Source organism: Penicillium digitatum, chromosome 2, assembly GCF_016767815.1.
Source record: "Penicillium digitatum chromosome 2, complete sequence".
Taxonomy (NCBI): domain Eukaryota; kingdom Fungi; phylum Ascomycota; class Eurotiomycetes; order Eurotiales; family Aspergillaceae; genus Penicillium; species Penicillium digitatum.
Window position 1 is genome coordinate 3,836,520 of NC_089385.1, and position 27,194 is coordinate 3,863,713.

Here is a 27,194-nt window from a genome sequence, read left to right on the forward strand (position 1 = left end):
ATTGTATATCAGACTGTAGTTTCTTTCGAGCTGGTCAGGTTGGCTTGGGTACGTATGGCGACAAATTTTCGCAGTGAGATGCGCGTATTTAAGATGCTACATTGGAAAAATTTGACAACCAACACATGTTTTACAGTCTAAAGCACACGATCACGTCTGGTAAATGTTCCTGGAAGGCCTAAGCCCTCCACAGGGCATTAACTTGCTTCCTCCGAGCCTAGGTGAAAAGATAATTAGCAAGTTTACCGGGAGAGAAGAGATAGACAACGAAATTACCATCGGAGCCAAAACTGTGACACCAGCTCCAAGTGCCACGACAGTGAGAACAAGCTGCAATTTGGAGAAGCTCTTGCCAAGGATATCAAATGCCTGGCTAGGCGTGGCTCGGGTACCGTAAATATCGCTTCCATAAGCGAAAATAAGACTGGTACTTTCCAACAAGGTAGGGCGAGAGAGCACGGTCTTGATACCGGCTACATCGCGCGTGTGCGAGACGTACCATTTCCCATCGAAGTCGAGGTAGGGCGCATAGCGGAACAGGCCTTCTTCGGCCTCAGCCGTGGTGGGGTCACGATCGACAGGGCGGCGGGGGTCGAGGACGGGGCGAGGAATGCCGACAATGGAGTTGGAGGAGGGAAGAGTGCAGAGAAGCTGGCGGGTGGTGATGCCCTGGCGCGTCTGAGTGACCGCCATATGGGAAATGGACTCGGGGATCATGAAGGCTTGGGAGATGACGTGGGGCAACGGGAGCGTGGCCGTGCTGGAGTAGTTGGTGGCAGAGTCAAGAACACCGCGGTCGTTGGGGAAGGGGGATTCGTAGAGCTCCGAGATGACCAGTTGGTAGCCCTTGGCGGAGGACTCGCTGCCGTCAACGTCACCCCAGAATGAGTAGGCGAACCAGTTCTCAGACATCACAGATGCGATGGGCTGTGTGGGGTCCACACCTGCTTGAGTGATTGCGTGAAGGACCTTGCCTGAAACTCCATCCAACAGGTAAAAACTGGCGGTGTGGATCTTCTCGTTCACTGCAGTCACCAGGGCAAGGTTAGGGTTGAGATATTTGTAAAGGACCGAGCGGTTTCCAAGGACCCTGCCGATAGATGCCACGGGATCATGCGCAGGGCGAGCGGTTGCTGCGACGATCTTCTGTCCAGAGGGAGGAACGAACTGCCATGCAGGAGTCTTGTTATCCTTTGCAACCCAGCCGAGAATTCGGCTATCGATGCTAGTGGTTACCAAAAACCCATCTTCGTCAGCAAGTGCAGTGACTGGAGTACCATCTTCACGGACACCGACAGTCGCCAGCGAACTTCCATCCTGCGCCCCGAAGACAGCAATGGAGTGTAGTTTGGTGTTGGATGGTTCGATACGTGAAACGATCTCTCCGGTCGACACATCCACAGCCACAGAGCTTCCATCGTCGGAGTAGATGGTGACGACTCCTGGTGAAGCTAAGATAGCCTTCACATTCCACTGCGAGGTCTCCACTGCCTGAATACCCCACAAAACGGTGCCGTGGTTGCCAGTATCCAAGGCGTACACACGGCCACTCTTGGTGGCGACAATAACTGATTTGGCAACTCCAAAGCTGTCCAAATTAGACACTTCGTCGGTCAGGATACTGCTCAGAATGCGCTTAGGAAGGTCCTTCAGCCAGTCGGGCAGATGCTCCAGGTCCCGGACATGACGCTTCACACGGTGTAGGTACGCGCCGTACAAAGTCTCGTGACCCTCAACTTCTAACTCATGAGCTAAATCCTCTTGGGCGTCAGTTTCCGCCCAGGTAGCCGCGACAGTATCAATAAGACCCTCGTGCCGAGTCCACTCGGTTTGGCCATTTCGAATAAGTTGCCAATCTCCATGCTTTCGGAAAACTGCTGATCTAACGGCCACGGATTTTCCTTTGGCAACGACCTCGGATGCCGAGTGAAGGGCAACGTCAGAAGAAGGCTTCTGCAGATCCCATCGTCCGAGAACTCCATGAGAGTTGGATGACACAACAATGGCTTCCAAGTCTGTGATCCGAGTGAAATAAACATTAGCGCCAATGACACTGGCTGCGACCGCCGACTGGCCGGGCAGATAGGGCAGCCGGTAAGCCTTGGTGACCTTAGCAGACACCAAGTCCACATGATAAACCTCAGCCCAGGCTCCGGCTTCGGTTGCAAAGTGAACCAAAAAATGGGGCAGAGCGTTAAGCTTGTGGGGAGCGTGGACTGTGATCTGTTGAATTTCGGAGCCGGGGGTATTGTCAATGGCGATAGAAGTGATCTCCTTGGTACCAACAACATTAACCTTCAAGTACCTCTGCGATTTGTCGGTCCAGACGATGATAGGCGAAGCGGAATTAGCGCCTACATAGAGGACAGACTCCGGGGTAATCACATCAGCCTCAGAGTTCAGAATCTGTTGACGAGTCTGTCGCCCAGTTAATGGATCCAAAACAGTGACCTTAATCCTGAAGCCCTTCAACATAGCCGACTGGAGTGAAATATAGAATACCTCGGTGGAAGAAGACGACACTTGGAACGGAACTTCACCACTGTAGGAACAATTCATTAGCTTGGGACTTGTTAGAATAGGCCAAAGACAAACCAACCTTGTATCCTTAAATTCCCACACAGGCTTTCCAGTATTACCATCCAGCCGTCTCACAATTCCGGTGCCCTCACTAGCAACCACAGCAACCACATCTCTCACTCCGGAGTTCGTGGTAACATCCTCAAGCTCCAATAGCTCGAGATCGGCAACAACACCCTCGGAATCCCGATTTTCCCACCCCACCTTGCCATCCTGGGCACTCCAAGAGGCGATGTAGTTACCCACCGCAGCTACAATGGCATCGTTTCCATCTAATCCGCGCAAGAGACCCGTCCCATGTGCGAGAGAGTCCGCCGACCGCGAGATGTTCTGGCGCCATACCAGCGCGCCATCGCGAGGGTTCACGGCGCCCACGAGCAGCTTGTCGGATAAGGTGTAGAGGAGGGAAGCGTTAGAGGATGTGGATGGCTTGAGAAAGAAGGTCGAATCGGGGGATGGAGTGCCGAGGAGAGCATGGTGGAAGTCGATGTGGTTGACCTCGTCAGAGTAGATGGCCGCCGCGGGCGATAGGCACGCGGCGAAAAAGAGCGCCGCCTGGAGCCGCATTTTGACGAATGGCTCTTATTGAAGCATTGAAGAGGGGGGGGGGGGGGGAAAGAGAGAAGATGTAGAACGGATGTTGTCAATAAACTTGGCGGAGCCCGGGCGGTGATTACTCCCCAGATCCCAGATCTTCCCTCTAGATTCCTTCTGTCAACAACATCCATCGACGTCCAACCTTTCATTCACATCTCAAGTCGACACTAACGTTATCCATGCACCCCAAAAACTTTCTAAACCCTGGTCTTTGTATGGAAGATCCCAGATGGTAACTACTTAACCACAACTTAGGCTGCTAAGCACCCACTAGACCGATTATACTCTTAACATTGAAACTCGAGCTGAACTAGAACAATCTCGCATTCTTTTTACATTTGTTGAAAGGGACATCCACGCTGTAAATGGTAAAGAGGTTGCATGAAAACTCATGTAGATAGCTGGAATATCATCTACCAAACGAAATGTGAGATGAAATTTTGAAATGATCTTGAATATATTATCCCAAGCCTATGGCTAGAACTACTGAACCATGTTCGCTATTCTTGTTTATGGATAACAAAATTTCTGTAACAAGTGCACTCAATTCGCTTAGTACTATAGATGCTATTGCAAATGAATGAGCAAGAAGCAGGGGTTTCCACCTCATAGAGTAGAGGTCATATCAGGTTTAGCTACACAATGATCAATATCTAGACCATTTACCTCAGATCTCAGGTTCTTTGTTCAGGAACTCCTTCCCAGAGTAATTGTATGCAATAGAAGATAGAAACCAATGGAAAATGCGAGGTTGATCACTGTCGCTAAAAGGAAACCACAGCCATTACCAGTGTAGCAATAGCAGAGAAGACAAAAGCAATTCGAACCATGGTGATTGAGTGGTTGATACTTGTTTTGTTTGAAAGATACGGACATAATTTTCCAGAGAAAAGCCAGAGGACTTTGTGCTATTGTTATGATTCAAGCGGTATCAAGATCAGGATTATGTTGACATCTTCCTATTTTCTATTCTACTCATGGGCATTGCCCATAGCGAGTGGCTAATAGTGAGGTGTTCTGATATCAGTATGTCGCGATCTCAAATTAGACACAGATGCCCATTTCTTTCCCTTTGAATCGCTAACATAGTTGAAACATATGTCCTTGGAACGAGTCTGAAGTTCAATGCACTCTATCAGCTGATACAATGACCGCAATGCAGTTCGGAAGGTGATTGGAATGTATGCGACTCGTGTCGTCAACTTGAGCCAATTTAATTCGAGCTGAGCTTGCCTGAATGACAGCACACTGGGCGTTTCAATTGAGAGTCACCAGTAACCACGACTCTTGGCCAGATCGAACAACATCTCGTGGAATGGGTTGAAACGTTTCAATTGAGGTTCGGAAAGGGATTGAAGAGAGCATATAGGGGAAGACTGTTTGCGAACATCGCCGTATCACTGAAATAATCTCGAATGGCAGCAGTCGTTTCGAGGACATTTTATCAAAGCGCGCATGCTGGCTGTGAAAGGGAAATTGAGACGGGAAGCAATGAGAGATTCCAAATTGCTTCTTGATGAAGGGGGAAATGAATTAGAGGAGGCCGCAAAGAGCGAAGTCTGTGCATGTCAGGGAGGTTACTTGATGGCATACTAAAATGCTAAGCATGGAAGGGTAAAATAAAGGGAAAAAGCATTTCACAGACTGAAGTTCCCTCACATAGCCATCCAATTACATCCTCGCCCACTACATCCGTCAATTTTCATCGAAGCAAGAGCCCTTGATCAGTTGGATTTGAACCCAGCTAGGAACTCGATTTGCCAGTTCCCATCACTAGTCCTATGAGTTTACAATGCTGTAGGCATTACTGTTGGAGAATCACACGACGCTGAGTAGACTGGCGATTAGCATGACTGACATCGAATTCGACCGAAAGGGGCTAGCATCTCATTGTCTGCTAAGATTCACACGGGCCCGTAGAACTCATCGACGGGTTTACCAATCCAATTTTTCATCGGATTGAAAATCGGAAGTATTGCGTGAACACCTCCTTCTCCTATCATAACCTTGAATCCCCCAAGTGGCCTTGATTGAAGATCAATGATTATCTGGTTGCTCGGAAGGCGATAGCCAAGAACAGTGTTCGGCATGTTGCCAGGATAAAGAAGCTGAAGCTCCAAGCCGGCGACAAAAGTGTCCGGTGAGTCTGCGTCTGAGCATGGGTCTGAAAGACTAGAGATAGCGAGTCCCACAACAGCTCTAGAGAAAGGAACTGATTGAGTGAATCTTTCATGCTTGATGAAACATGGTGGGCACAATTTGCCATTAGCTCTATTCAGCAATCCCCGAGCTCCCCTATAGCAAATCATCTGCCCAGCAGCTTTTTGCCACTGCAGAGGCTTTTTATTGTCAACTTAAGACTGCAGTAGAAGATTCTGATCCAAAGTCATCTTCTAGACATCTCTCAGTCATCTGTTGTGCCGCCAATACTGTCTTTTAATGCGGAGCTCAAGGTGTAATTTAGAAGAATTGTGACTGTAAACGATAAAATCAGTCGCCAGTCTCTTGAATGATGGATACCTTCAGTGAGAAAAACGAGATGTCCTCTGTCGCTATGTATAAAAATCCTAGTTTTCCGGAATGTTTAATCTTCGAACACGTCTGCGATTGCTCTTGAACAGTGTCGTGGGTTGAGGAAGTCCGCAGTCAGTTGCAATTTCCAGCCTGATTTCGAGTGGAATCTATTCAAAGTAGAGTTTATTGATAAAAGTCCCAGGTACAAGGTGTGATTTAATCATGACTGGCAAGGCTTGAGCAGCTGTGCGGAAACCTGCGTTCCGGAAGCATTGATTGAAGCTCGACGGTTTGGTAATGAAGCCTGTGACAGGCCGCCAACGTTGACAAAATTGAAAATTTTTTCCATCGAAAGATAACCAAATGATGGAATGAACTCACTTATGTTGCTAGAATAGATATCCCTATGCCATTGCGGGGGTTTTCCTCTCAGGGTTCTGAGCAACTTTTCCAGATTCATCTCGCCACTTTTGAACTGCTTCGAAAGAAGCATCCAGCAACCCTTATGAATAAACAATTCTCTTCGTATGTTTTGTAGGGGAGTCCCCTCTAGTAGTCTGGCAAGTTCGTCCCATCTTTCTGCATATTCGTGGTCTTTTTGCGCCTAGAGATGTCCGTCGGCTGAACGCCAGATGCACTTAAATGAACTAACCACTAATAAGCAAATCCTCTCAACGGATGGCATATTCACAGAAGAAGAACTGGCGCACTTAAAAGCAAGTCGTTTTTGTTGAGATAGCCAGTCCGCATGATACACAAGGGCGATAGAAGATCTAAAACTTGCTTGAGGTCATCGTGGGTGCACTGGGGTCTGACTTTCTGATAATCGTTTCCCAACCATTAGTGGGAAATTTTGAATGAAGATTCTAGCAAATCTTCTTCTCCTTTGGTTCTTTTTCGATTGGCTTCGTCTCAATATCATCATTGCATCACCATGCAAGGACTATTCGCGAGATGGCATTGCGAGGGTAAAAAAGTTCCCCGAAGATTTTAGTTGCACTGCGGTTTTTGAGAAGACATGAAATTATATATGCCAGGAAATGATATTGGAAATGTCCTGTTAAGGGAAGGGTATGAAAGGTCCCTTCTAGACCGAAAATTGTGATTTTGCTTCTTTTGGGACAGGGAAACCGCTGGAATGACTGTTGAGACAAGTGCACAGATATGATGTCCGCCGGGCTTCTACCGGCTACGTAGCTAGCCTCTGTAGACAATATTCCTCTTTCCTCTTCTCGCTGGCCGGTGACACTTGAAGACTTTGTACCTCTAGAACTATATGTGCTATCATGAGATCTATACTATGTTTAACCCACCTAATCAAGTAGCGCTGTGACGTGATCTAGACCTACGCGTTTCCCACTTCCTTGATTGGTTCTTATGTATCCCTTTGCCTTGTCACTCCTACAGTTCTTTCCAAGGCTTCCCATGTTTCCCCTTCAACACGTTGGCCGACTGAATTGCACTGGCAATATTCCCCCAAGCCCTCATCACTAGCTGTTGCAGGGCAATCTGATGGGCTGTTTAGAGTTTTTCGAGCGTCCCTCCAGGCGTGTGAGGGATGGATGATGACATGCGTATTATTAAGCAGCGTACTTATCCTACGCAGCAACTCTATAGTAATAAGATCATCTTTACCACAACCAGCTTAATTCCATAACACGGCGGGAAATTGAAGTCTGATAGGTAGGTAGCTGGGAAAGTCAAGATGAACCCAACTGTTTGCAAAATGTTCGCCCTTGGTGACGCTTGGTTGGTAGCAATTCGCCCGCATGTCATCTCCTCAATCAAATATATTAGGTGACAGACTCGGTTGATTGAGTGACCAACGATCCCACTCGCCCAACGATGCAGTCGATGCATGCATTGAAATATGGAATAAATGCTTGATATTTGATGGATTTTGCCGAACCCCCCATTTTCCGTTCCTATATAGACGATGGTACACCTGATTGCGACCAATCGATAATTGATCATGTATGGTTGAACATGATGCAACATCATTTCCTACCATGCAGCTTCCTCAGCTGTGAAAGGAAGGTGAGGATCGGTGAACCGCTCCATAGTCAAGGCGAGCAGCGAACATGGCTGTGGAGGGGACATTGTTTGATTCATTTTGTTTCCCTTCTACGGAGTCGTAGAGGGAAGGATTGGGGAATTTGGGTCGCCGCAGAACACTTGCAGTGAAAGCACGATCTCCACACAAGTCCTTTTTTCACACATGTCCTTGGGGGTTCAAAATGGACGAGAGAAGAACTGAAATTCTCTAGAATTCAGGCTGAATCAGTGACTCTCTATATAATTATACAGTGCTAGTGATGGACATTCTTAATGTTCTAGGAGGAGTGATGTATTGTGCCTCAGCATGTACTATTTTCTAAACAACAATCACTAGCAAACTCTCTTATTTAACTTGTTGCCTTAGCTCACAGTGAAAAGCGATTTTAGTTGCGGTCAAGGAATCCTGAAATGAAGCATGGGTTAGCATCTGACTCTCAAAGTCTTTTAGCAAAAGAGGAAAGAAAAGAGATGTTTCACGAACCTTCGGCCTTGTTGAGCAGCTTGCTACCAAAGCTGTTGTTGTTTTTGTTGTTGTTGCCATAGCTAGAGGAGTCATTGTTGTCACCGTAGCTGGAGTCGTTGTTTCCACCGTAGCTGGAGTCATTGTTTCCGCCGTAGCTGGAGTCATTGTTGTTGTCACCGTAGCTGTTCTTCTTGGATCCAGAGCTGGAGTTGTTGCCGTAGCTGGAGTCGTTGTTTCCACCGTAGCTGGAGTTGTTGTTTCCGCCGTAGCTGGAGTCATTGTTGTCGTCACCGTAGCTAGAGGAGTCATTGTTTCCGCCGTAGCTGGAGTTGTTGTTGTTGTCACCGTAGCTGTTCTTCTTGGATCCAGAGCTGGAGTTGTTGCCGTAGCTGGAGTCGTTGTTTCCACCGTAGCTGGAGTTGTTGTTTCCGCCGTAGCTGGAGTCATTGTTGTCGTCACCGTAGCTAGAGGAGTCATTGTTTCCGCCGTAGCTGGAGTTGTTGTTGTTGTCACCGTAGCTGTTCTTCTTGGATCCAGAGCTGGAGTTGTTGCCGTAGCTGGAGGAGTCATTGTCACCGTAGCTGGAGTCGTTGTTTCCACCGTAGCTGGAGTTGTTGTTTCCGCCGTAGCTGGAGTCATTGTTGTCGTCACCGTAGCTAGAGGAGTCATTGTTTCCGCCGTAGCTGGAGTCATTGTTGTTATCACCGTAGCTGTTCTTCTTGGATCCAGAGCTGGAGTTGTTGCCGTAGCTGGAGGAGTCATTGTCACCGTAGCTGGAGTCGTTGTTTCCACCGTAGCTGGAGTCATTGTTGTTGTCACCGTAGCTATTCTTCTTGGATCCAGAACTGGAGTTGTTGCCGTAGCTAGAAGAGTCGTTGTCACCGTAGCCGGAGCTCTGGTTGCCACTGCCGTAGCTGTCGTCGTTGCGGTAAGACATTTTGGAGGATTGTTTGGGGGAGTTCAGTTTCTGAATGGAATGAGAAGAAGAATCGATCTGGGAGTGAAGAGGACAGAGTGGTGATTTATAGGGGCACAGTTCTCATTTCAATAGAAGGTGGATGCTTAATTTATCACCCACCAGGAATAGGCCAGAATGGCAGAATGGAATAGGAAAGAATCGCCCCTCATCCCTTCATAAACCCCTCAATGACAACATGCGGACAAGCGAGACAAGTAGGAGCCAATGATCGTGGCACGAAGCAGCTAGTATCTCTCGAGCTCACTAGTGTCGTGCTTGTTTGCGAGTGATAGCTCGAACCTTGGGAGCCACTTTTCAGCTGGTGTCGCCTAATTGGGAATTGACCCCATAGTCGACCCATATTTGACCCTGATGTTGTGAAATAATCCAATCTAGAACAGAGGATCACGCCATGGAGAAAGCCATGCGGGACTCTGATTTGCTGGTCGAATTGTGCAGTCAGTTTTTCGGAGCCGGACTTAGCCGAAGAAGATAAAGTTCATTACCCCTCATTACTTAGCTAGATGATTTTGTACTTTTGTGCGGCAATGGTCTATAATCTTCAATATGAGAGCAGTTAAGAATCGTTAGCAGGTGGGAGTCTTCTACGGAGTATTTCGTGCAGCATGAAGACACGTGCAAGTCAGCCGAGGAGTGGCCCCTTCTTTTTTTGGGGGGAAAGACGATTCTGCATTGTGTAGGCCAATCATAAGTGAGGATCTGGTCTTTTCCGGGCCCACTTAGGCGAGATCTACCTCGATCCGCGCTAGTTCATGATTTCCACGGTAACGTGAGACACCTATATCCGATGTCCGTATCTTTGGTTTGGTTTTGACAGTCCACGGTACAAATGAAGATCCCCAAGTACCTAGGTAGTTAAGGAGATTGTGCGTGGCAAAAACTTTCCCAAGGTGCCTACCCCTCTGGACACCTTGTTAGATAGCCTCGGACGCATTGGCCTACTTGGTCCTATGAGTTTATGGGTTCAATTATGATATCAACTACACGCAAATCGTAGCGAGCAAGGTCTAGTTAGGTATTAAGTAGACAAGTTTGATTATAAAACAGATCTATCCTATCTGCACAGATTCTGTCTGGGTATTCATTCACTCATTCCCCTCAAACAAGATTCTTGCTCTCATCCAATGGTTTGTCTAGTTGGAGATCTTGTCGCTGACGTGCTTGCTGTGTTGGGAAAAAAAGCATTAGCAGACATCTATGCCCAGGTGATTTAAAACATGGCGTACCCAGTGACCTTCTCGAAGGCCTCGCGGGCACCGTCGGTGATCTTCTCCTGCGCGCTGCGGTCGAGGTTGTAGCCAGACTTCTTGACACCGGCGGCGAAAGCTGAGGCAAAGGCTGGTCAGTCAAAAGTCCAGGTTGAGTAAAGAAAAATAATCTTATTCACCCTTGTCAACGTAGTCGTCGTTCTGCTGGGTGTTGTTATCGGCAGGCTTATCCTCCTTGTTGCCGCTAGCGCTGGAAACAGCCTTCTTGATGAAATCCATGATTTTGAGAGTGTGTTGTTTGCTAATAATCTGAAATATCGTAAGTGGAGAGGGGAAAGAAGAGGGGAAAGAAGGTAAAAAGAATTGTGCCGGGGAGACTGTCTAAGCAGGCAAAAGCTGCCCCTCTTTCGAGTGGCGACTCACCGCAGCACTGGTGAACTACGGTCTGTTTGGCTAGGCTCGAGGATAAGGAACCTTAAATATGCAGATTTCCACCTGTAATTTCATGTCGAAAGAAATTATCGGGACTTGTTTTTAAAAACGATTTGCGTAATACAGCTTTGAAAATACGTTCAAATCAAACCGTGGGAAATCTCAAACTCCGAAACAGGCCTTGTTAGCATACCGAATAGCTTCCTTCTCACCCTCGCACATGGTATCGGTAATCTCCCAAGGAGTGGTACCTAAACCCATAGCACGCTGACCTTCCGGTCTCAGTGCCGACCAATCCATAGCACCATTGAATCCGGACTCACCGGGTCCACCAGCACCGGGGAAATCCCACGGAGGTGAATAGCTCTGCGAAGCCTGGCGCTGTTTAAGAAGGTACTCAACATTCATATTGCACAGTGGGGTAGCGGGAATGTACATAACACTGGAGTCCTGGGTTCCCCGGTGTTCTTTGTCCACAGAGTGCAGAGAATCGCAGTGCCACGCGACAAAATCACCAGGCGCAACCTGCGGTACTGAAACCATGGTAGTCTCGAGATTGAGATGGGGGTGCGTGACGGGGTTGTACTCCTGACAAGCACCAGGTACGGAGCCCGGGAATGTAGCATCCAGGGCCGGTTTTGAAGTCTCCGTGTTGAAGAAGGGACGTAGAATAGTGTACGCTGTGCTGTGGTTGATCATGGGGCAGACGTGCAACGAGCCCTCACCGGGTTTAGTGTCCGACATAGATAACCAGGCCTGGAAGAATCGCAGCATTGAACATGCACCGGCACCGTTGTACAAGTCCATATTGGCCTTGAGACGGTATCGCGCATCCCAGGCGTCGTACTTCTCCCATTTTCCTTCGAGGATATTGGTGTAGACTCGAGAGTACTCGGGGTCTTCCCAGCGCTCGAGGGAACCCCCGTCAATGTGCGGACCAAGAGTAAACTTCGAGTCACCTGGATTGCGGATGCGTAGACGGTCTGCGTAGGTGATAGGGTGGGTGGTTGAGATCTTGCTGTTAGGGTTAGATGAATGCCATAGCTGCTGCATGAAGCGCTGGGTGTTGAGCATGCTTTCGTGGCCGCGAGCTTCGGCCTGCGATGGAGTCCAGTACAGCTCGTAGACAGCTGGGGAGTCAGCTGGGAAGGCTTTCACTCGCTCCTTATTGGCGGCCACATAGTCGCGAATCCTCTGCTTGTATTCTATGGCTTGGTCCCGGGGTACTACGTTGTGGACGACCACGCTGCCTCGGTGGCGGATCTCTGTTAATGCGGCTTTGGACACATTTCCAGAAACCACATCAGAGTAATTAATTGAAGGGATGATCTAGCACTTCAAAGTCAGTCTTCTGCTTGGTGATAAGGGTTCCATATTCACATACGTCGCTGCCCTTTGCCTTGATATTTTGCACTTCTTTATCCAAGCTAGGAAGCAATCGCTCCCAACTTTTTGTAATTGCGTCTTTATTCTCCTCAAATATGCTTGCCTTTAGTTTTTGAAACCGTGCGGGAAGAGCTTCTGGTTTGTAGTCGGGCCTCAAGCTAGGAAAAACCGATGAGATATCACCAGCGGCCTTAGTGGTCTGGGCGGAAGTGGAGGCGGCTCGGACAGTTGATTTTAGAACAAAAGACATCAACATAATCGAAGTGAACTCACAGGTGTGTATGTTAAAAATGCAAGGATCCCAACAGCTGCTTTATGTGGGGATCACAGCATAACTTAGTCGAGGCAGAACTGCCCCATAGACAGTAGTCGAGCCGCTGTCGGAAAGAACGATGTGCCGAGTAGTTGCCATATTGGGAAGCCTATCCCGACTGTAGCTGTTCGCCATGACGTAGGTCCGTAAAGAATCCTTCCTGGGGCTAAAGATGGCAACAGTAAAGATCGGTGTTCTCGAAGCTTTGGTCGTTTCAAAAGATCATTTAAGAATACAATAAGCCGGCATTTGTCGAGGAGGCTTTCTGGATAGAGTACCGTACCTGTATTGTGACGAAGTCCAAGTACTTTGCAAGTTGAAACACTACCTACCATACCACGAGTCCAACTGCAGCCTTATATGAAGCTGCACTGTCCAACTCGAGGGGGCGTGATCAACTGAGTGCTGTAAGTAGTGCTTTTTGACTTGGCGGAGCAGATCTTCCGAAATTCTAGATAGTTATCTTGTAGATCGTTCCTAAGCTTGATACGCATTCCTTCAAGTACTTGTTAAAAGGGGAATCCACTTGGTTTCTATAACTTCATCTCAGAAACTAATAGCAGGACTACCAAGTCCTGTTCTAATATTCCACTTGCTGATCCGGAATTACGGCATGTCGCACAGATTTATATTGAAAAATACACGTAATTACCTCCACAGGTAGAGCAAGATGTTGTAAACAAGAGGGGAAATGCTTTTCGATGACCTGGCACCCAAGAACAACGGGGAAATCGACTGTTATTGGGCCTAACCTACATACGGAGGGATGTACAGGAATCCCGGCCATCACACCGGCCTCGGACCACCTTCCCCTCCCTGACTTCTACACCGCAAGGTTGAAAAGTGGTTATGATATGCGCTGCAAAAGATCCCCGAGCAAGTTACACAAGGTCAGTTCCCTACATAAAAGAGGGCAGATTCCCCAGCTGGCTGGAATCCAGAACTCGTTAATGCTGGAAACATGGCTCTCTCAGTGAAGGGAAGATCTGCCATAATAACTGGAGCTGGCTCCGGTATGTCACCTATATACTGTGCAGTATCAGACGGCGAGCTTACATGGTAGTCAGGCATCAACTTCAGTTTTGCCAAATTGCTAGTGGAAAACGGCTGCAATGTCCTAATCGCAGATCTAGCCTTGCGTCCCGAGGCGCAAGCGCTAGCTGATAAGCACAAGACCGGTCCCGCACGAGTGGTCTTCCAAGAGACTAATGTGGTTGACTGGGTCCAGCTCGAGCGGATGTTCGAAGTTGCGGAGAAGGAATTCGGAGAGATTGACATTGTGTGCCCGGGGGCGGGAGTCTACGAGCCGGTAAGACAGAAGACATCCCCAACAGAACTACAAGTCTCACAACAACTGCAATGCATACAGAACTGGAGCAACTTCTGGCGCCCGCCTCACTCAGCCGAAAGTAAGGACCCATCCTCTGGCGGCCGGTACGCCTTGGTTGATATCAACATCACCCACCCGATCCGCACGACGCAGCTGGCGATTGCTCATTTCCTGAACAATCGTGCCAGCGGTGGCCCGAAGCATATCGTTCATATCTCAAGCATTGCAGGACAGAATGCGATGCTCTCGACTCCGATTTACTGCGTCACGAAGCACGCTATTAACGGCTTCGTGCGCTCGCTCGCCAAGCTTGACAAGAAGCTTGGGATCCGAATCACGGCTGTGGCTCCTGGTCTTATCAAGACACCGCTCTGGACTGATCATCCGGAGAAGTTAAAGATGATCAGTGATAGTGCCGATGCGTGGGTAACGCCTGAAGAAGTGGCGGAGGTGATGTTGGCGCTTGTGCAGCAGGAACAGGTGGGTGAGATAATTGGGGACCGGTCGGGTCGTGGACCACAATTTAAGGTAGAGGGAGGTACAATTCTGGAAGTTTCAAAGACAGTGCGAGCTGTCAGTCAGTTCAATGATCCAGGCCCTGGCGATCGGCCTGGAAGCACTCCGTCGGATCAAACTACGACTGACGAAGAGACTTTTCAACTTTTGTCGCTGAAAGGATGGGGGTTGCCTAAGCTTTAGTTATCACTTTATCTGCTTGTTTGGATTCAAAATCCTGATAACGTTTCGAATGGTCCGATGCGCTTTAAATGGACTGATGTAGTAACATGTACGGAGTAGATGTAGTAAGAATGCCAAAGTGGCTTGATTTTGGGTTACAGCCCGAGGAAGCGCCGGTCATGTGTCATCCCGATAAGACTTGGAAGACTGGGAGACTTTCAACGGGCCACAGATCTTTCCATCCCTCATTCAACCCCTGACAATTCCATTTTTGGGGGGGGCTTTTTCTTTTGAATTGAACTACTTCATATCTCTCTTTTGGTCATTTGATCTCGGACCCGCTGGTAGCGGCCGTTAATTATGTTTTGCGCGCCTATCTTTGACCGATAACACCATTTCCGTAACAGATAGCAAATATCAAGATGGAGGAGGCCGCGCTCGGGGTTGGCTCATCTGGGGGACACCAGAATGCGATGCGAAGGTAGGCTGGAGAACAAAGCCTTGATGTTGACGGAGTCTAAATTAGATTTCACTAGGCGTGCAACCCGCGGAAGACCTGGAGATGTTGTGGGCGAGGCCAGTTGGACCAGTAGTGTGATCAACCTGGTCAACACCAGTAAGTGCGAGGAAGCGTATATTGCATAGGATTCTCCGAATTCTGACCCCATTTCTCACTGCAGTTATCGGTGCTGGTGTGCTTGCGATGCCCCTTGCCATTTCCCGTATGGGAATCGTCCTCGGTGTCTGCGTGATTCTGTGGTCTGCAGTCACAGCAGGATTCGGCCTTTACCTGCAATCACTATGCGCGCAATACCTAGACCGTGGAAGCGCCTCATTCTTTGCGCTATCGCAATTGACATACCCCAACGCGGCCGTGGTCTTTGACTGTGCAATTGCGATCAAATGTTTCGGCGTCGGCGTCAGCTATCTCATCATCATTGGAGATCTCATGCCGGGGGTGGTACAAGGCTTCGTCGGCAGCGAGCCAGGATACGATTTCTTGGTGGACCGCCACTTTTGGGTTACAGCTTTTATGTGCGTCGCCTTGTGCTGAATCGAGGGGAAGTGCTGACCATACGACTCTAGGTTGATCGTGATTCCTATTTCCTATCTGCGCCGCTTAGATTCTTTAAAATATACCAGTGTTGCGGCCTTGATGTCTATGGCCTATTTGGTTGTCTTGGTTGTGTATAAGTTTGTCCAAGGAGACACAATGGAGGATCGAGGCCCGATTCGCGTGGGCCATTGGGCGGGTGCAGTGCCGACTCTCAGCAGTCTGCCAGTTATTGTTTTTGCATTTACCTGTCATCAAAACGTACGTTTTCAAGTTGTGGCCTGTGGTTTCCTTTCTGACAAGCATTCCAGATGTTTTCCATCCTCAACGAAATTGCCAACAACAGCCATTTCCGCACAACTGCCGTTGTCTTCGCGAGCGCCGGTAGCGCAGCTGCAACCTATATCCTCGTCGCTATCACCGGGTACTTATCATTTGGCAACAGTGTAGGCGGCAATATCGTCGGCATGTACCCACCCGGCGTGTACGCAACGATCGGCCGCGCTGCAATCGTCATGCTAGTAGTTTTCTCCTATCCACTACAATGCCACCCGTGTCGAGCCTCAGTCGATGCTGTCCTAAAATGGCGTCCCAGACCACAAATCAGTCGCACAGAGAGCTCTCCAAATCGATACCCACTCCTAGGCCCGCGCGGAAACCGCACGCCAGAGCCAATGAGCGATCTTCGCTTCTCCATCATCACAACCACTATCTTGATTCTGAGCTACGTAGTTGCCATGACGGTGTCCTCCCTTGAATCTGTGCTTGCATATGTCGGAAGTACGGGCAGCACGAGCATCAGCTTCATCCTCCCGGGCTTGTTCTACTATAAGATCTCCTCGCCCGACTCGCCTACCTACCGAGGCTTTATGAAGGAGGATGATGAGGCGGAGGATGATCTTTTGGGAGAAGACGAAGGTGATGATGGCGAGGATTCCCTTGCTCGCTCGTTGACCGAAAGTCGCCATTTACTCCGTGGCACCCGCCACTGGCGCAAGACACTGCTTCGCCGACTCAGTTTGGCGTTGGCACTCTACGGCCTCCTGGTTATGGTTGTGTGTCTGGTTACGAACACATTCTTTAAAGCCTCGCATTAAATGCTCCTTTCTGCATGAGGATTCTTTTTTTCCCTCGCTTGTTGGCCTGGGCCTGGTCTTGCCACGATCTTTGAACCTGCCATATACTGTCCTGAGGATCCTTTTTCCTTTGATTTTCTTGCCTGTTCATCAGGCTCATTTCTCCTTGCATATTCCTTCTTCTTTGCGCATTGCTCTAGATGTTCGCTGTGCTTTTTTAACCCTATCTATTGGGGATTGCTCTTTACATAGTTTAAATTTCATTTTATGGGTTGCCCATGCTGTGCGTTTGAAGAATTGTACCTATTTGATTTGGTTGCTCAATTTTATATTTGTCGACTGATAATCATTATGCAGGCAAGCTATAGCTAGTTGCTTTGCTTTGGTAAGATATGCAAAGGGACGACGGGATTCAAAACTTACACTGAACAGACTTGCAGAAATTCAAGATATGAATGAATGGAAGTGTACAATAGAAAACGATTCAAGGAAAGTCCAATGTAAAGCAAGAGGACCATCGTCCGAAACCAGTTCCGAGAAGCACCAAAACGCAAGCTGACGTGTCGAACAATTTGTCTCTGGGCTAGAACCTGCTAAAAACAGCATCCCTTCTCAGCCCTCGGATATTTGAAGACGAAATTAATTATTGTTGTTAGCACCGTTCAAAATCCGCAGAATGGACATAAACAAGTTAAGCACATCGAGATAAAGCGAGATCGAAGCAGCGATCTCTTCCTCAACATGATAGTGCCGCATAACCAGCTGCGTATCGACGAGAATATAACCCGAAAAGACAAGCGCGCCAAGCACACCATAGATGATTTCAATGGTGCTATTGAACGGGATGAACATAGCCACGAACCCGAATAAGACCATGAACCACAACGCGCCGAACAGGTATGGCATCCAGTCGGTGAAATCGTACTTTGTCTGGCATGCGAATAGCGTCAAGGCGACGAATATTCCAAGCGTCAGGGCGAGCGCTTGCACCACTACCTTCGCATCGTAGAAAGATGTCGCCACGCTAATGGAGTACGCTTCGAGGATAGTGAAGCCTGATAGGAAAAGGAGGTTTGCCGGGTAGGACTTTCGCTTCCAGAATGTTGCAAGCATGAAGCCCAGAGCACCGAAGACGGAGATTATCATCAACCAGAAGTTGGACTGGATCCAGACGCGGTAGGAGGCGTTGAAGAAGGAGATTGAGCTGAGGATCGTTGTGAGGAGGAGTTGTGCCGTTCTAGGTAAGTAGTGTTAGTAATAAATTTGTAGAACCCACAGTCTTGAGTTTGTGCTTGTGAATCGTGTTGAACTTACAGAATAGAGTATACTTTGCGCACGAATTGCATACGGATGTCAATCGTTCCTTCCGCTACGGTGCCTCCGAACTGTGCGATTTTGTCAGTTTCCATCTCTTTAGCAATGTGCAGGTCCTCCATGTGGAGTGGTGTGTACATACCTTGAAATCATCTGGGAGATTGTCGTTCTCGCTGCGAGGCGCTGGCTCCGCTGTAGCCTGGTAGGAGGGAGGGGCTTGGGAGTAGGATGGATCATCCAAGGAGTCCCGCTGAGGAGCGGGCTCATATCTGGTGTTTGCAGCCATAGTGATGAGTTGAGATACGTCAAGTCTCTCGGTGCCAGTGTAATGTTGGATCAGCGACAAAAAAAGAGGGATGAGTGACGCCTGGAGGTGGAGCCCCTATGATGTGATGGGTCACGTGTGATAAGCCAAACACGGGGCGTTGCTGCTTACGTATACATTTTGTGGGGCCTGGGGACAGCCCTGGAGGTATACCAAAGGTGACATCTAAGAAGAATCAATGAAAGAACATTGAGTGCTATATTATATCTCATGTACCTTGTGTTATCCTTCGCCAGAAAAAGTAGATCGTATAAGTGCCACATCTCCCAGAACGGAGGCTGCATATACCGCCAATCACCCTTTCACCACGAGGAGTGATGGTGTCAATAAACAAGAATTTAGAATATCTCCTGGAAGACAATGACTGAAAAGAGCGAGGCACACGAAACGTGATTGTTGGTTACTCCCCGAGAAAGATCAACTAGAAGGGGATGCGAAAGAGCTGCCCTTCACCTCAGAGCTCACAATACCATCAATGCAACATCAAGAGCTTCATATGATAATGCGGCAAACCCACCCCGAGCTTAGCCAGCCAGTCAAACTCTGGTTCACAGGCAGTAGTCGCCTCACAGGTCTCTCAGTACTCCGGATACCAGCCTGCAGCTTCACATTCGATGATCGAGATGTTCAAGTCCGGATTACCATCTTCGCAAATTTCGACTGTGTTGTGGATTGGATTTGATATCCTTGGTTAAACGAAGAAGAGCAGGCCTTTTTCTCTTCTACCACACTGGAATCAGAGGGTACAGAGAACCGCAGAAACCCTAAAAACGAGCAACAAACGCTTGGAGCATGCAGACAAACGCCAAAGCATTGATGTTACAAATGATGCAGGAGAGACTTCGAATTACATGACCATGCTAAAATATATACAAGCTTTCCTCATGGATTGGTATCAAACATGGCAGAAAATAGTGCCGCACTCCAGACCCCAACGATCTATGAAGAATTTGAGTTGTCCGCGCAGGACCAAGCAGCTGAGCCACCCGTCGCATTGTAGCTTGCGATAATGCTAACAATAGAACCGTATGTACCAGCGACCATCATGAAGGTACCGATAACAATTACAAAGACACTCCAGCAAACCATGGCCGTCCACCTTGGGGATCGGTCGACCTTGCCCTTGCTCCAGTTATCGTACAGCCACATGCAACCCATGGGTTGGAAGCACATGAATGTGCCGAGCAAAGCACCGATAAGCGAGACCAGACTATCGAAGACGGGAATGGCGCTTGCAATAATGTAGGAGATGATACCGACTGCGGCGGTGCAGCCGATCCAGGAGCCCCAGTGCACCATGCTGTTGGAGGTGAGGTGCTTGGAGCCTCTGAGGGCGCGGACGAAGATGAATTTTGCGGGTAACTATGGATATTGTATTAGTTCGTAATCGCTAGACAAAGAGACCGAGAAAATCCCCAAAGAGGAAATGCGTACGTGAACAAACAGCATCACAGTGACTAGAAGACCGGGAATGGCAAAGCCATAGCTGATCTTCTTCATTGTGGGACCAGCGGAGCCAAGAGCAGGCGACGCAACGTAGGAACCGCAGTAGTAGTAGACTACAATACCGATGGTAACGTAGACCATCGTCACGCCGCTTTGGCAGATGACCAAGGAGCGAGTGTAGTATTTGGGGTCGCGCATCTCGGATACGATGGAGAAGAAGGCGGGTGTGCCGGCGTAGGCGAAGACAATCGAGGCCACGGCAGTGATGGCTTCACTGAATGAGGGATGGGCAATGATCTTGTAGTCAGATACCCAGATACCCTCTCTGGGGGCTAAGGCCGGGCGATCCTGAACGCCGACAGCGATGGTGACAGTGAAGACTATAGCCCAAATGAGTTAGGGCTGTGGTATGGCGCACGAGGTCGACAGGGGAGATCTTACTTGCGATCAGAATGCAGGTCAGTCCAATCCAGGCGAGCCAACTGATTTTTCCGAGAGTTCGAATACTGGCAAAGGCAATTCCTGCGACGGCTGCAACGGCAACATAGACGGCCGTGCATGTAGCATGACTTGAGACGGAATTGAGGGCGATGGAAAGACCGAGCATTCCCGAGCCGGCGACAAAAATCCAATCTAGTCAACAGGTTAGACGCGGGTCTGAAATTATCATGAGATAAACTTACAGAGGCAGAATACAAAACCGAAAACCTCGCGACCAATGGCACCAAACATCAAGAACCCGGCATCATCGATACCATAGACTGAACGATGATTGAGCTTGAACACGCCGACCATGTAGTCGGACCATGTTGTAATTACAGCAACAACGAGCAGGCAGATGACGCCTGGGACGAGGCCTAATGTATCAAAAGCAGATGGGATTGAAAGAACACCGAGGCCAATCTGGCTCTTCATCATGAGGATCACCGTTCCTGCCCATCCTACCTAAAGTGGTGTTAGTTCTGACCTCACTGCACCAATTCGAAGAGAGGAAGAGAAGAAAAATGGCCAAAACAAGGGATAGAAAAAAGCGAAACGCGAAACGAAGAGACGAGGCATACATTTCGGTAATTGGGTCCAGAATCAGTGATCTCTCCAAAGACATCATCGTGGTTTTGAATAGCACTATTGTGAACATCATTGCTCTGGGATAGAGCAAGACCTTCAATGTCCTTCTCGTGTTTTATATCCATCATCTTTGAGAATGGGGAATAGGGACTGTGAGGCGGATCTAAAAACTGGGTATCGGAGGATGCGGAAAGTCGCGCTTATAACTCTCTCCTCCGACCATCGGCTGCCTGATAGATGGGGCGCCCAGAGAAACTGATAAGGGCTCACTGATTGGAATCGAGATGCTGTAAATGGTGACTCGTCTACAGCCCCCAACTGTGGATACTCGGCATCACCTGCAATCGTGCGCTAGGCCAGTTTCAGAAGCAACTCTGCGTAGATTCATCAGAAACTGGGAAACAACAAACTATACTTGACCAATCTACAGATCCCTCTATTGAATATTGGTTTGCTAGCATTGACAACAAGTACGTGGAGATTTTGTGGAGTGGAATTGAAGGGTTGGACACTTTCCCCGTGACTTCCCCATGGGGGGAAATTTCCCGGAGATGCCCGAATCGTGTTCGGAGCAACCTTAACTACACTACGTTACGCCTCCCCCCATTCCTTCGGACGCCTAAAAACGCCTTCCAACACTCGGCCATGCACTTTGCATTCAACAAGGTGTTTTCAACGAGAATATTACTTTGGTCCTGAAGGATGCCCTACTTTTTTTTTTTTCAACGTTATCGTGTTATCTGACAAAAAGATTAACTTACCTTTCTGAAAGATACCGAGTTGACATTATCAATCCACTAGATAAGCCAACTCAGAATCGAAGGTCAACGTGTGGTACCACATGAGGGGATTTATGTGGAAAAAATAGGGACGGGGGGGGGGGGCTTAGGTGGCTTTCTCCTCGGCCAAGCATCCGGTTTCTTTCCCGCCCAGGCATTACTCCCGGCAAGCGTACCCGGTGGAGAATTTGGTACTTTCTACTTTCTAGATATTACGTTTTGTTTCCTTTCTTATAGGGATTAACGGATAGCATGTATGTTGTTGTTTGCCGATCCACGTAGAGATCCTGGCCCGGAACACCTAAATAGGAATCAGCATACACATCAAACTGCGAGCGCTGCATATGTATAGTCCCCTACGTGCGCCCTGTTTTTTTGCGGAGTACGGAGCATGCATTCCGTAGAACAACTCTGCAATACGAGCCCTATCCACCTGGGCACGCTACTTGCGGCTTCCTTTTATTTTTGCTTACAAGTTAAATTAGTAGATGGAGTGTTTCGGAGACTAAAACGGACCACGATATGGAACACGGAGTACACGGAGGAGATAAGATCCCAACGCTAGCTGATTCAATCTGATCCACCCCTATCAGTATTATCAATTGCATCAACCCTCGATTCCTGTGTGATCTCCCTCGCAGAAACATGCGTTCCAGAAGAATCAGCCTAGATTCATGCAAGGGGTTGCCCTTCTAGAAACAAATTTTGTCAGGAATGGCCCTAAGAGTGCCCTACGCTAAAAACTAACAAAGGAAGATTGACCCTGATAGATAGGACCTTGTCAATGATGAAACTCCGAGCCCTTTCTGGGTTGATTTGACGTCTTCTCTCTTCCCCTGTTGCTGCAGTCCTGAATTCGGGATTCTTTTCGGCATCTTATCCCTCACATATATCCGGAAGGCATCGAATCGGTGTGCTGCCATGATATACCAATCACAACCGTCGCTTCGATATTCTGCGATTTGACTGCGACAGCACTTGGGTAGCGTTGCTGGTATGAGTGTTACAGGCAAGGGGTACACGATGATACACAGGGCCCGCAGACATCCACCGCCAGGCCAGGTTCATCTCAACGTTCGCCCAGGAAGATAAAAAGGTCGCCACTCAGGATCTAGACACGGCTCATGTGAAACAGTTGGATTCGCCGCGCAGGATTTAGCCCGAAACCACCTTCGGAGACACTACAGTGGGAACGTCGGATTTCCGAACTGTCAGCCGCCTAAACAACTGTAGTTCCCCTCACACAACAGCCGTGCATACCTTGCTCTGGCTCCGGCTGACTGATAGAGTGATGGGAGGGAAGGGGAGACAAAAAGGCGACTGTGTCCACTGCGGTGACTGGCGAAGAGAAGAAGAGGAAGAGGAGCTAACTATCCCCTAGCTGCTGGGCAGTGGTGGCAAAAAAAAAAATTCAAAAAAACAGCGTCAGTGGACGATATCTCTGATCCCAATACTATCCTCGCGGATACCCCACCCGGTGATCGGGTGTATTGGGGTGCACTGACAGGGAAAAACGGAGAGGATAAGAAGCAAACTAGATACTCAGCCGCCCTGGCGAAACAATGGGTACCAGATGACAGCATTTCTGACCGCAGCACTGTCCTCGCGGACACCTACCCGATGATCGCATCAGGCAATCTCTTTGTGGCTCGGCGATCTGCACAGAACGGGCAAGAGCACATACCAGGCGGATACCATTCCGAGCGAATAACTGCCTGACACCTGACTCGGGCCGGGCAACCGTAGGCGTATCTAGTAAGATGATTGCAGCGAAGAGGAGAGTTGACAGGAAACCCAATTATTAAACGTTTTGCATAGAGCAAGATAAGAAGTATGTGCAAAATACTGGAGATATCTATAATTTCACATCACATCAAACGAGGCTGATAGACTATATCCCCCTTGGTAGTTGGCACCGAAAGGCAATTGGTACAGCCTACCTCGTCAAAACCTACTCCACAATTCGACCCATCGTGTCCATGCGCTCTGTAACTGGTCTGAACCTCGAATCCTCATCCGTGCTCATATCCGCCTCATCGTCCTCGTCTGTACTGTCGTCCGCGCCATGCGCCAAATCACCTCCGACACTCGCGCTGGACATGAAATTTGGCAGACGTCTTCGCTCGAAATCCTGCGTGTGGGCTGAGGCTACGATCGTGCCGACCCGGCTGATACCAACGGATGGACGACGGTGGCGGGCGCGCATGCTGGACATGGAGGGGGTGCCGTGCTCAACGTCGCCGGGCGACATGAAGGGTGTTGAGGCGTGTTGCTGCTCTTGGAGTTGGACGTCTTCTGCAGAGCCATCGAGGGGAGGTGCAGCTGGTGAAGGGACGTCGTAGGGCAGAGGGACATCACGGGAAGCGCGGAAGAGGAGAACATTTGTGCAGTGCTCGTTTTCGACGCGGAAGATGGACCAAACACCGCGACGGCAGACTTCTGAAAAGGCTACCATGAAGCTGAGCAAGGCGGACTGCTGTATATTTCTGATAAAGACTGCGTAGAAGATCCAGTTAAAACGGACGACCACGTCCAGCAGCATTGCGGCGTAGTATACCCACACGCGACGGAAGGCGAGGACTTCACGGAGCATTGGGTTCTTTGCGTATGGGTTACCCAAACTCCAGTCCATGATGAGATCCCATACTGAGGCATAGACGGCGTTCAGAAGGGCGAAGGTGATAAACGAGGCTTGGAACCGCATCTGGAGGTTGAGGCGGTACATACTGAGGGTGGCATAGTAGAGGACGCCAAATATGTATTTTCCCAAGTTCAGGAGATGGGGGAATGCGTTCTTCGTGTCCAGGTATCGGCGAATACATTGGAAGGCTCGCCAGATGGAGGGAAGGCATTGGAAGAAGCCCAAGAGTCGAGAGTGGGAGGAGTTGCACTTGGGAGGGTAGGTCCAGTGCGAGGCATATAGACAGAAGAAGAGCTCGATATTTCCCATAGCATATGTCTGAGAACAGTACATGTCGCCGAGGAAGAAATCACGGAACTCGACTGGGTAGATTCCGGCAAGCAAAAGGCGCCACTAAATCGGTTAGATGCGCCAGTCGACAATAATATGGTGTTATTTGAACGTACATTGGAAAAAGCAAACCACTTGCGGCTCCTATGGTAAAGAACACGAGCCGGCAAGAAAATGATAATGATCGTCAAGCCAACAAGGACGACGGGCCAATAGACATACATGTGGTTGTACCATGAAAAGTTGAGCCACATGAATAGGCCCATCAAAAAAAGGAAGAAGGAGGGAATCTATACTTGTTAGGAGGAATCATGAAAGCTATGGCCGCGAAGTTGGACATACCTCCAGCAACTGACGCCACTCCAAGGTGTGTCTGCTGTCGTATTCGAAGACAAATGCATGATTGATCTTCGACTTCGTCCAGATCATACAATCCAAGCAGAAGAGCAGGAAGTGGAATACGACAAGGAAATAACCACCATATATCTGCTCAATTGGTCAAGGAGGTCACAGAGAAAACGAAAGAGCGAAAATCTTACCTGAAGGAGGTAACTGGTCCGAACTTGTTCAGCGAGCTCACTCGCGCGAAGATTTGACCTAGCATCAACCAAGGCCTTGATGGAAAACAGAGTCCCACCCATCAAAAAGAGACCAGAGCGGAAAGTATTCGGCGAGTAATCTCCAGACTTTTTGATTGTGTGACGGAGTTTGGAGACGGCGATTTTGCGATTTCCACGCTCAAAGTAACGGGAATACAAATCTTCGACCGCTGTCATCAAGCTTTCGATCACTTCACTCTGCACAAAAGACGCTTTGTTGACCTTTTCAGACATGTACCGGAGCGGTGGGCGAGCGTTGACCGCTTTGTCGTATTTCTTGTTGATCTTCCGGAAGGCCGTTCGATTCAAATAAGCATACCCCTTGAGAAGTTCCACTCCGCGGTAGAACTCCTGCAACGCATGCTTAAGCTTACGCTTAGCAGAGCGATAGGGCACTTCTTGACTTTGTGGATCCTGCCGCCGCATAAAGTCCCTCCGACTGGCAATGAAATCCTGATCTTGGGGTTGCATGCCAGGAGTCGCCATCTGCGCCAGTGCTTCCGTATTCTTGCCGAAACGATTCTTTCCCGCCAACGTATCCTTGATCCGAGCACTCCTGATCTTTGCGAATCCATTTAGCCGTTGCTGTGCGTCCAAGTCGTCAGATTTGGCGGCTTTCTTGGAATCCAGGACCTCTTGGATGCGCTGATCTCGCATAATATGCAACTGCTGGCGGAGGACCCATAGTTTCTCGGTGGCCTCTTGTTCCTTCATGACATAAAACGCATCAATCTTGTTCAACTCGCTATCCAAGAACTCGAAGAACTCGTCTTGCCGTTTATCAAGCTCGGCGCCAGCGCCAGAGTCAAACTGTGATCGCCTCCAGCCAGGCTCTCCCTCTACCGTGAACACGCGCCGCAGAAGTTGTGATGTCCGGTGGCCTGATGGTACTTTTGCCAAGGCGTCCCCGATCTGACTTTGGTAGCTCATGCGTTGGTCCAATTGAGGCCTCTGGGCCGGCAAGGGTTCCGAGATGGGGTGAGAGGGTGAAACGTTCGCCAGGCTGCGGCGATCCATGACCGGTGAAGGTGTACGGACGTTCCTGGGTCTGTCAGTATCGCCGTGTGGCATATAGTCTTCATCAGGGTCAAGTGCAGGGTCCGGAAGTTCAAAGGAGGCTACGTCTGAACTTCCGGTATGGTGTTGCTGTGGTGGCGTTGCAATGATGCTTCCATAACTACCAACATTTTCGGAGAATCGTGATCCTGGCGTGCGAAGTGGTTGCCGCTCCGTTCTGGGAACCGGTGTGGAGCGTGTGGTTGATGGCGGGTTGACACCACCTCGCTGTGGCGTCGATGGGCTGTGATATTCTCCCGCATCAAGCTGTTTATCGGTATTGGAAGGCGTAAGAGTAGATTGGGCTGCACCACGACCTTGCGGGGTGGAAGTGGGATATCGATTGGACGGGACATGTGGGCTGCGATTTGCCTTCTGGAGGGCCCGAGTGATGGCTTTGACTTTCTTTTTGCCTGTCTAAATAGTACATCCAGGTAAGCTTGGCTGTGATACATCAAATGTGGTGACAGCGACCAACCTTGTAGTCGAGATATTTTGCCCGCCATTCAGGAACAAGTTCCTGTTCCAGTTCTCTACGGATTGAGTCAGCCACTGGAATGTCGCAAACTGTCACAGGGAATACAAACTTGGCAAATTTCATCCTGACCAACTAACCACCGTCATTGCACACGACTTTAGACCTGGGGGTGCCTGCTCTGATCCGAACACCAAATCCCGCCCAAGTGCGAGGGGCCGAAAGCTTGTGCGAAAGTAAACCAAAGCCTGGCCGCCACTCGTGAGATGAGAAAAGGGAGGACTAACGGTATAGGAAAGAAGAACCTCTGAAGAACGCAAGATATAAAAAAAAAAACCAAGCCGATATACTAAGACTCGAGAATCTTTCCAGAAAATCTTCAACGGCACAAACTGAACCTATACTTTTGGCACGTGTATGAGCTCATCGGTGTTTGGCGCCTGGATAGTCAGGCCAAACCCCCACCGTTGGTACTCTGATTGGCTGTGATTAC

At 49.0% G+C, this 27,194-nt stretch overlaps 9 protein-coding genes across 9 annotated transcripts; 2 read left to right on the forward strand and 7 right to left on the reverse strand.

Annotated features, from left to right (window-relative positions):
• Positions 1 to 178: 178 nt before the first annotated feature.
• On the reverse strand, positions 179 to 3,147 carry Pdw03_7378 (Quinonprotein alcohol dehydrogenase-like; the record flags this gene model as incomplete). The annotated part of the gene is made up of 3 exons (XM_014678469.1): positions 179 to 217; positions 277 to 2,542; positions 2,600 to 3,147. 3 exons carry the CDS (start codon positions 3,145 to 3,147, stop codon positions 179 to 181), a joined length of 2,853 nt encoding a protein of 950 aa, XP_014533955.1.
• A 4,985-nt stretch (positions 3,148 to 8,132) lies between these two features.
• On the reverse strand, positions 8,133 to 9,149 carry Pdw03_7379 (Ddr48p; the record flags this gene model as incomplete). Its single annotated transcript, XM_014678468.2, has 2 exons — positions 8,133 to 8,152; positions 8,231 to 9,149. 2 exons carry the CDS (start codon positions 9,147 to 9,149, stop codon positions 8,133 to 8,135), a joined length of 939 nt encoding a protein of 312 aa, XP_014533954.2.
• Positions 9,150 to 10,324: 1,175 nt separating this feature from the next.
• Positions 10,325 to 10,678, reverse strand: Pdw03_7380 (Unconventional myosin-IXa; the record flags this gene model as incomplete). Its single annotated transcript, XM_066101638.1, has 3 exons — positions 10,325 to 10,355; positions 10,418 to 10,517; positions 10,579 to 10,678. The coding sequence occupies 3 exons, from the start codon at positions 10,676 to 10,678 to the stop codon at positions 10,325 to 10,327; spliced, it is 231 nt and encodes a 76-aa protein (XP_065956721.1).
• A 315-nt stretch (positions 10,679 to 10,993) lies between these two features.
• On the reverse strand, positions 10,994 to 12,473 carry Pdw03_7381 (DUF1479 domain protein; the record flags this gene model as incomplete). The annotated part of the gene is made up of 2 exons (XM_066101639.1): positions 10,994 to 12,160; positions 12,216 to 12,473. 2 exons carry the CDS (start codon positions 12,471 to 12,473, stop codon positions 10,994 to 10,996), a joined length of 1,425 nt encoding a protein of 474 aa, XP_065956722.1.
• A 1,018-nt stretch (positions 12,474 to 13,491) lies between these two features.
• On the forward strand, positions 13,492 to 14,559 carry Pdw03_7382 (Short-chain dehydrogenase/reductase SDR; the record flags this gene model as incomplete). The annotated part of the gene is made up of 3 exons (XM_066101640.1): positions 13,492 to 13,543; positions 13,598 to 13,839; positions 13,900 to 14,559. The coding sequence occupies 3 exons, from the start codon at positions 13,492 to 13,494 to the stop codon at positions 14,557 to 14,559; spliced, it is 954 nt and encodes a 317-aa protein (XP_065956723.1).
• Positions 14,560 to 14,960: 401 nt separating this feature from the next.
• On the forward strand, positions 14,961 to 16,689 carry Pdw03_7383 (Amino acid transporter, putative; the record flags this gene model as incomplete). The annotated part of the gene is made up of 5 exons (XM_014678466.2): positions 14,961 to 15,019; positions 15,075 to 15,154; positions 15,219 to 15,573; positions 15,625 to 15,853; positions 15,904 to 16,689. The coding sequence occupies 5 exons, from the start codon at positions 14,961 to 14,963 to the stop codon at positions 16,687 to 16,689; spliced, it is 1,509 nt and encodes a 502-aa protein (XP_014533952.2).
• A 618-nt stretch (positions 16,690 to 17,307) lies between these two features.
• On the reverse strand, positions 17,308 to 18,268 carry Pdw03_7384 (Bax inhibitor 1-like protein; the record flags this gene model as incomplete). Its single annotated transcript, XM_014678465.1, has 3 exons — positions 17,308 to 17,905; positions 17,983 to 18,053; positions 18,125 to 18,268. 3 exons carry the CDS (start codon positions 18,266 to 18,268, stop codon positions 17,308 to 17,310), a joined length of 813 nt encoding a protein of 270 aa, XP_014533951.1.
• Positions 18,269 to 19,246: 978 nt separating this feature from the next.
• On the reverse strand, positions 19,247 to 20,949 carry Pdw03_7385 (Neutral amino acid transporter; the record flags this gene model as incomplete). Its single annotated transcript, XM_014678464.1, has 5 exons — positions 19,247 to 19,669; positions 19,742 to 20,133; positions 20,195 to 20,386; positions 20,437 to 20,698; positions 20,815 to 20,949. The coding sequence occupies 5 exons, from the start codon at positions 20,947 to 20,949 to the stop codon at positions 19,247 to 19,249; spliced, it is 1,404 nt and encodes a 467-aa protein (XP_014533950.1).
• Positions 20,950 to 22,711: 1,762 nt separating this feature from the next.
• On the reverse strand, positions 22,712 to 26,827 carry Pdw03_7386 (Signal transduction protein Syg1, putative; the record flags this gene model as incomplete). Its single annotated transcript, XM_066101641.1, has 10 exons — positions 22,712 to 22,781; positions 22,861 to 22,938; positions 23,171 to 23,213; positions 23,285 to 23,352; positions 23,556 to 24,634; positions 24,688 to 24,861; positions 24,914 to 25,057; positions 25,111 to 26,643; positions 26,705 to 26,759; positions 26,814 to 26,827. 10 exons carry the CDS (start codon positions 26,825 to 26,827, stop codon positions 22,712 to 22,714), a joined length of 3,258 nt encoding a protein of 1,085 aa, XP_065956724.1.
• Between the last annotated feature and the right edge of the window lie 367 nt (positions 26,828 to 27,194).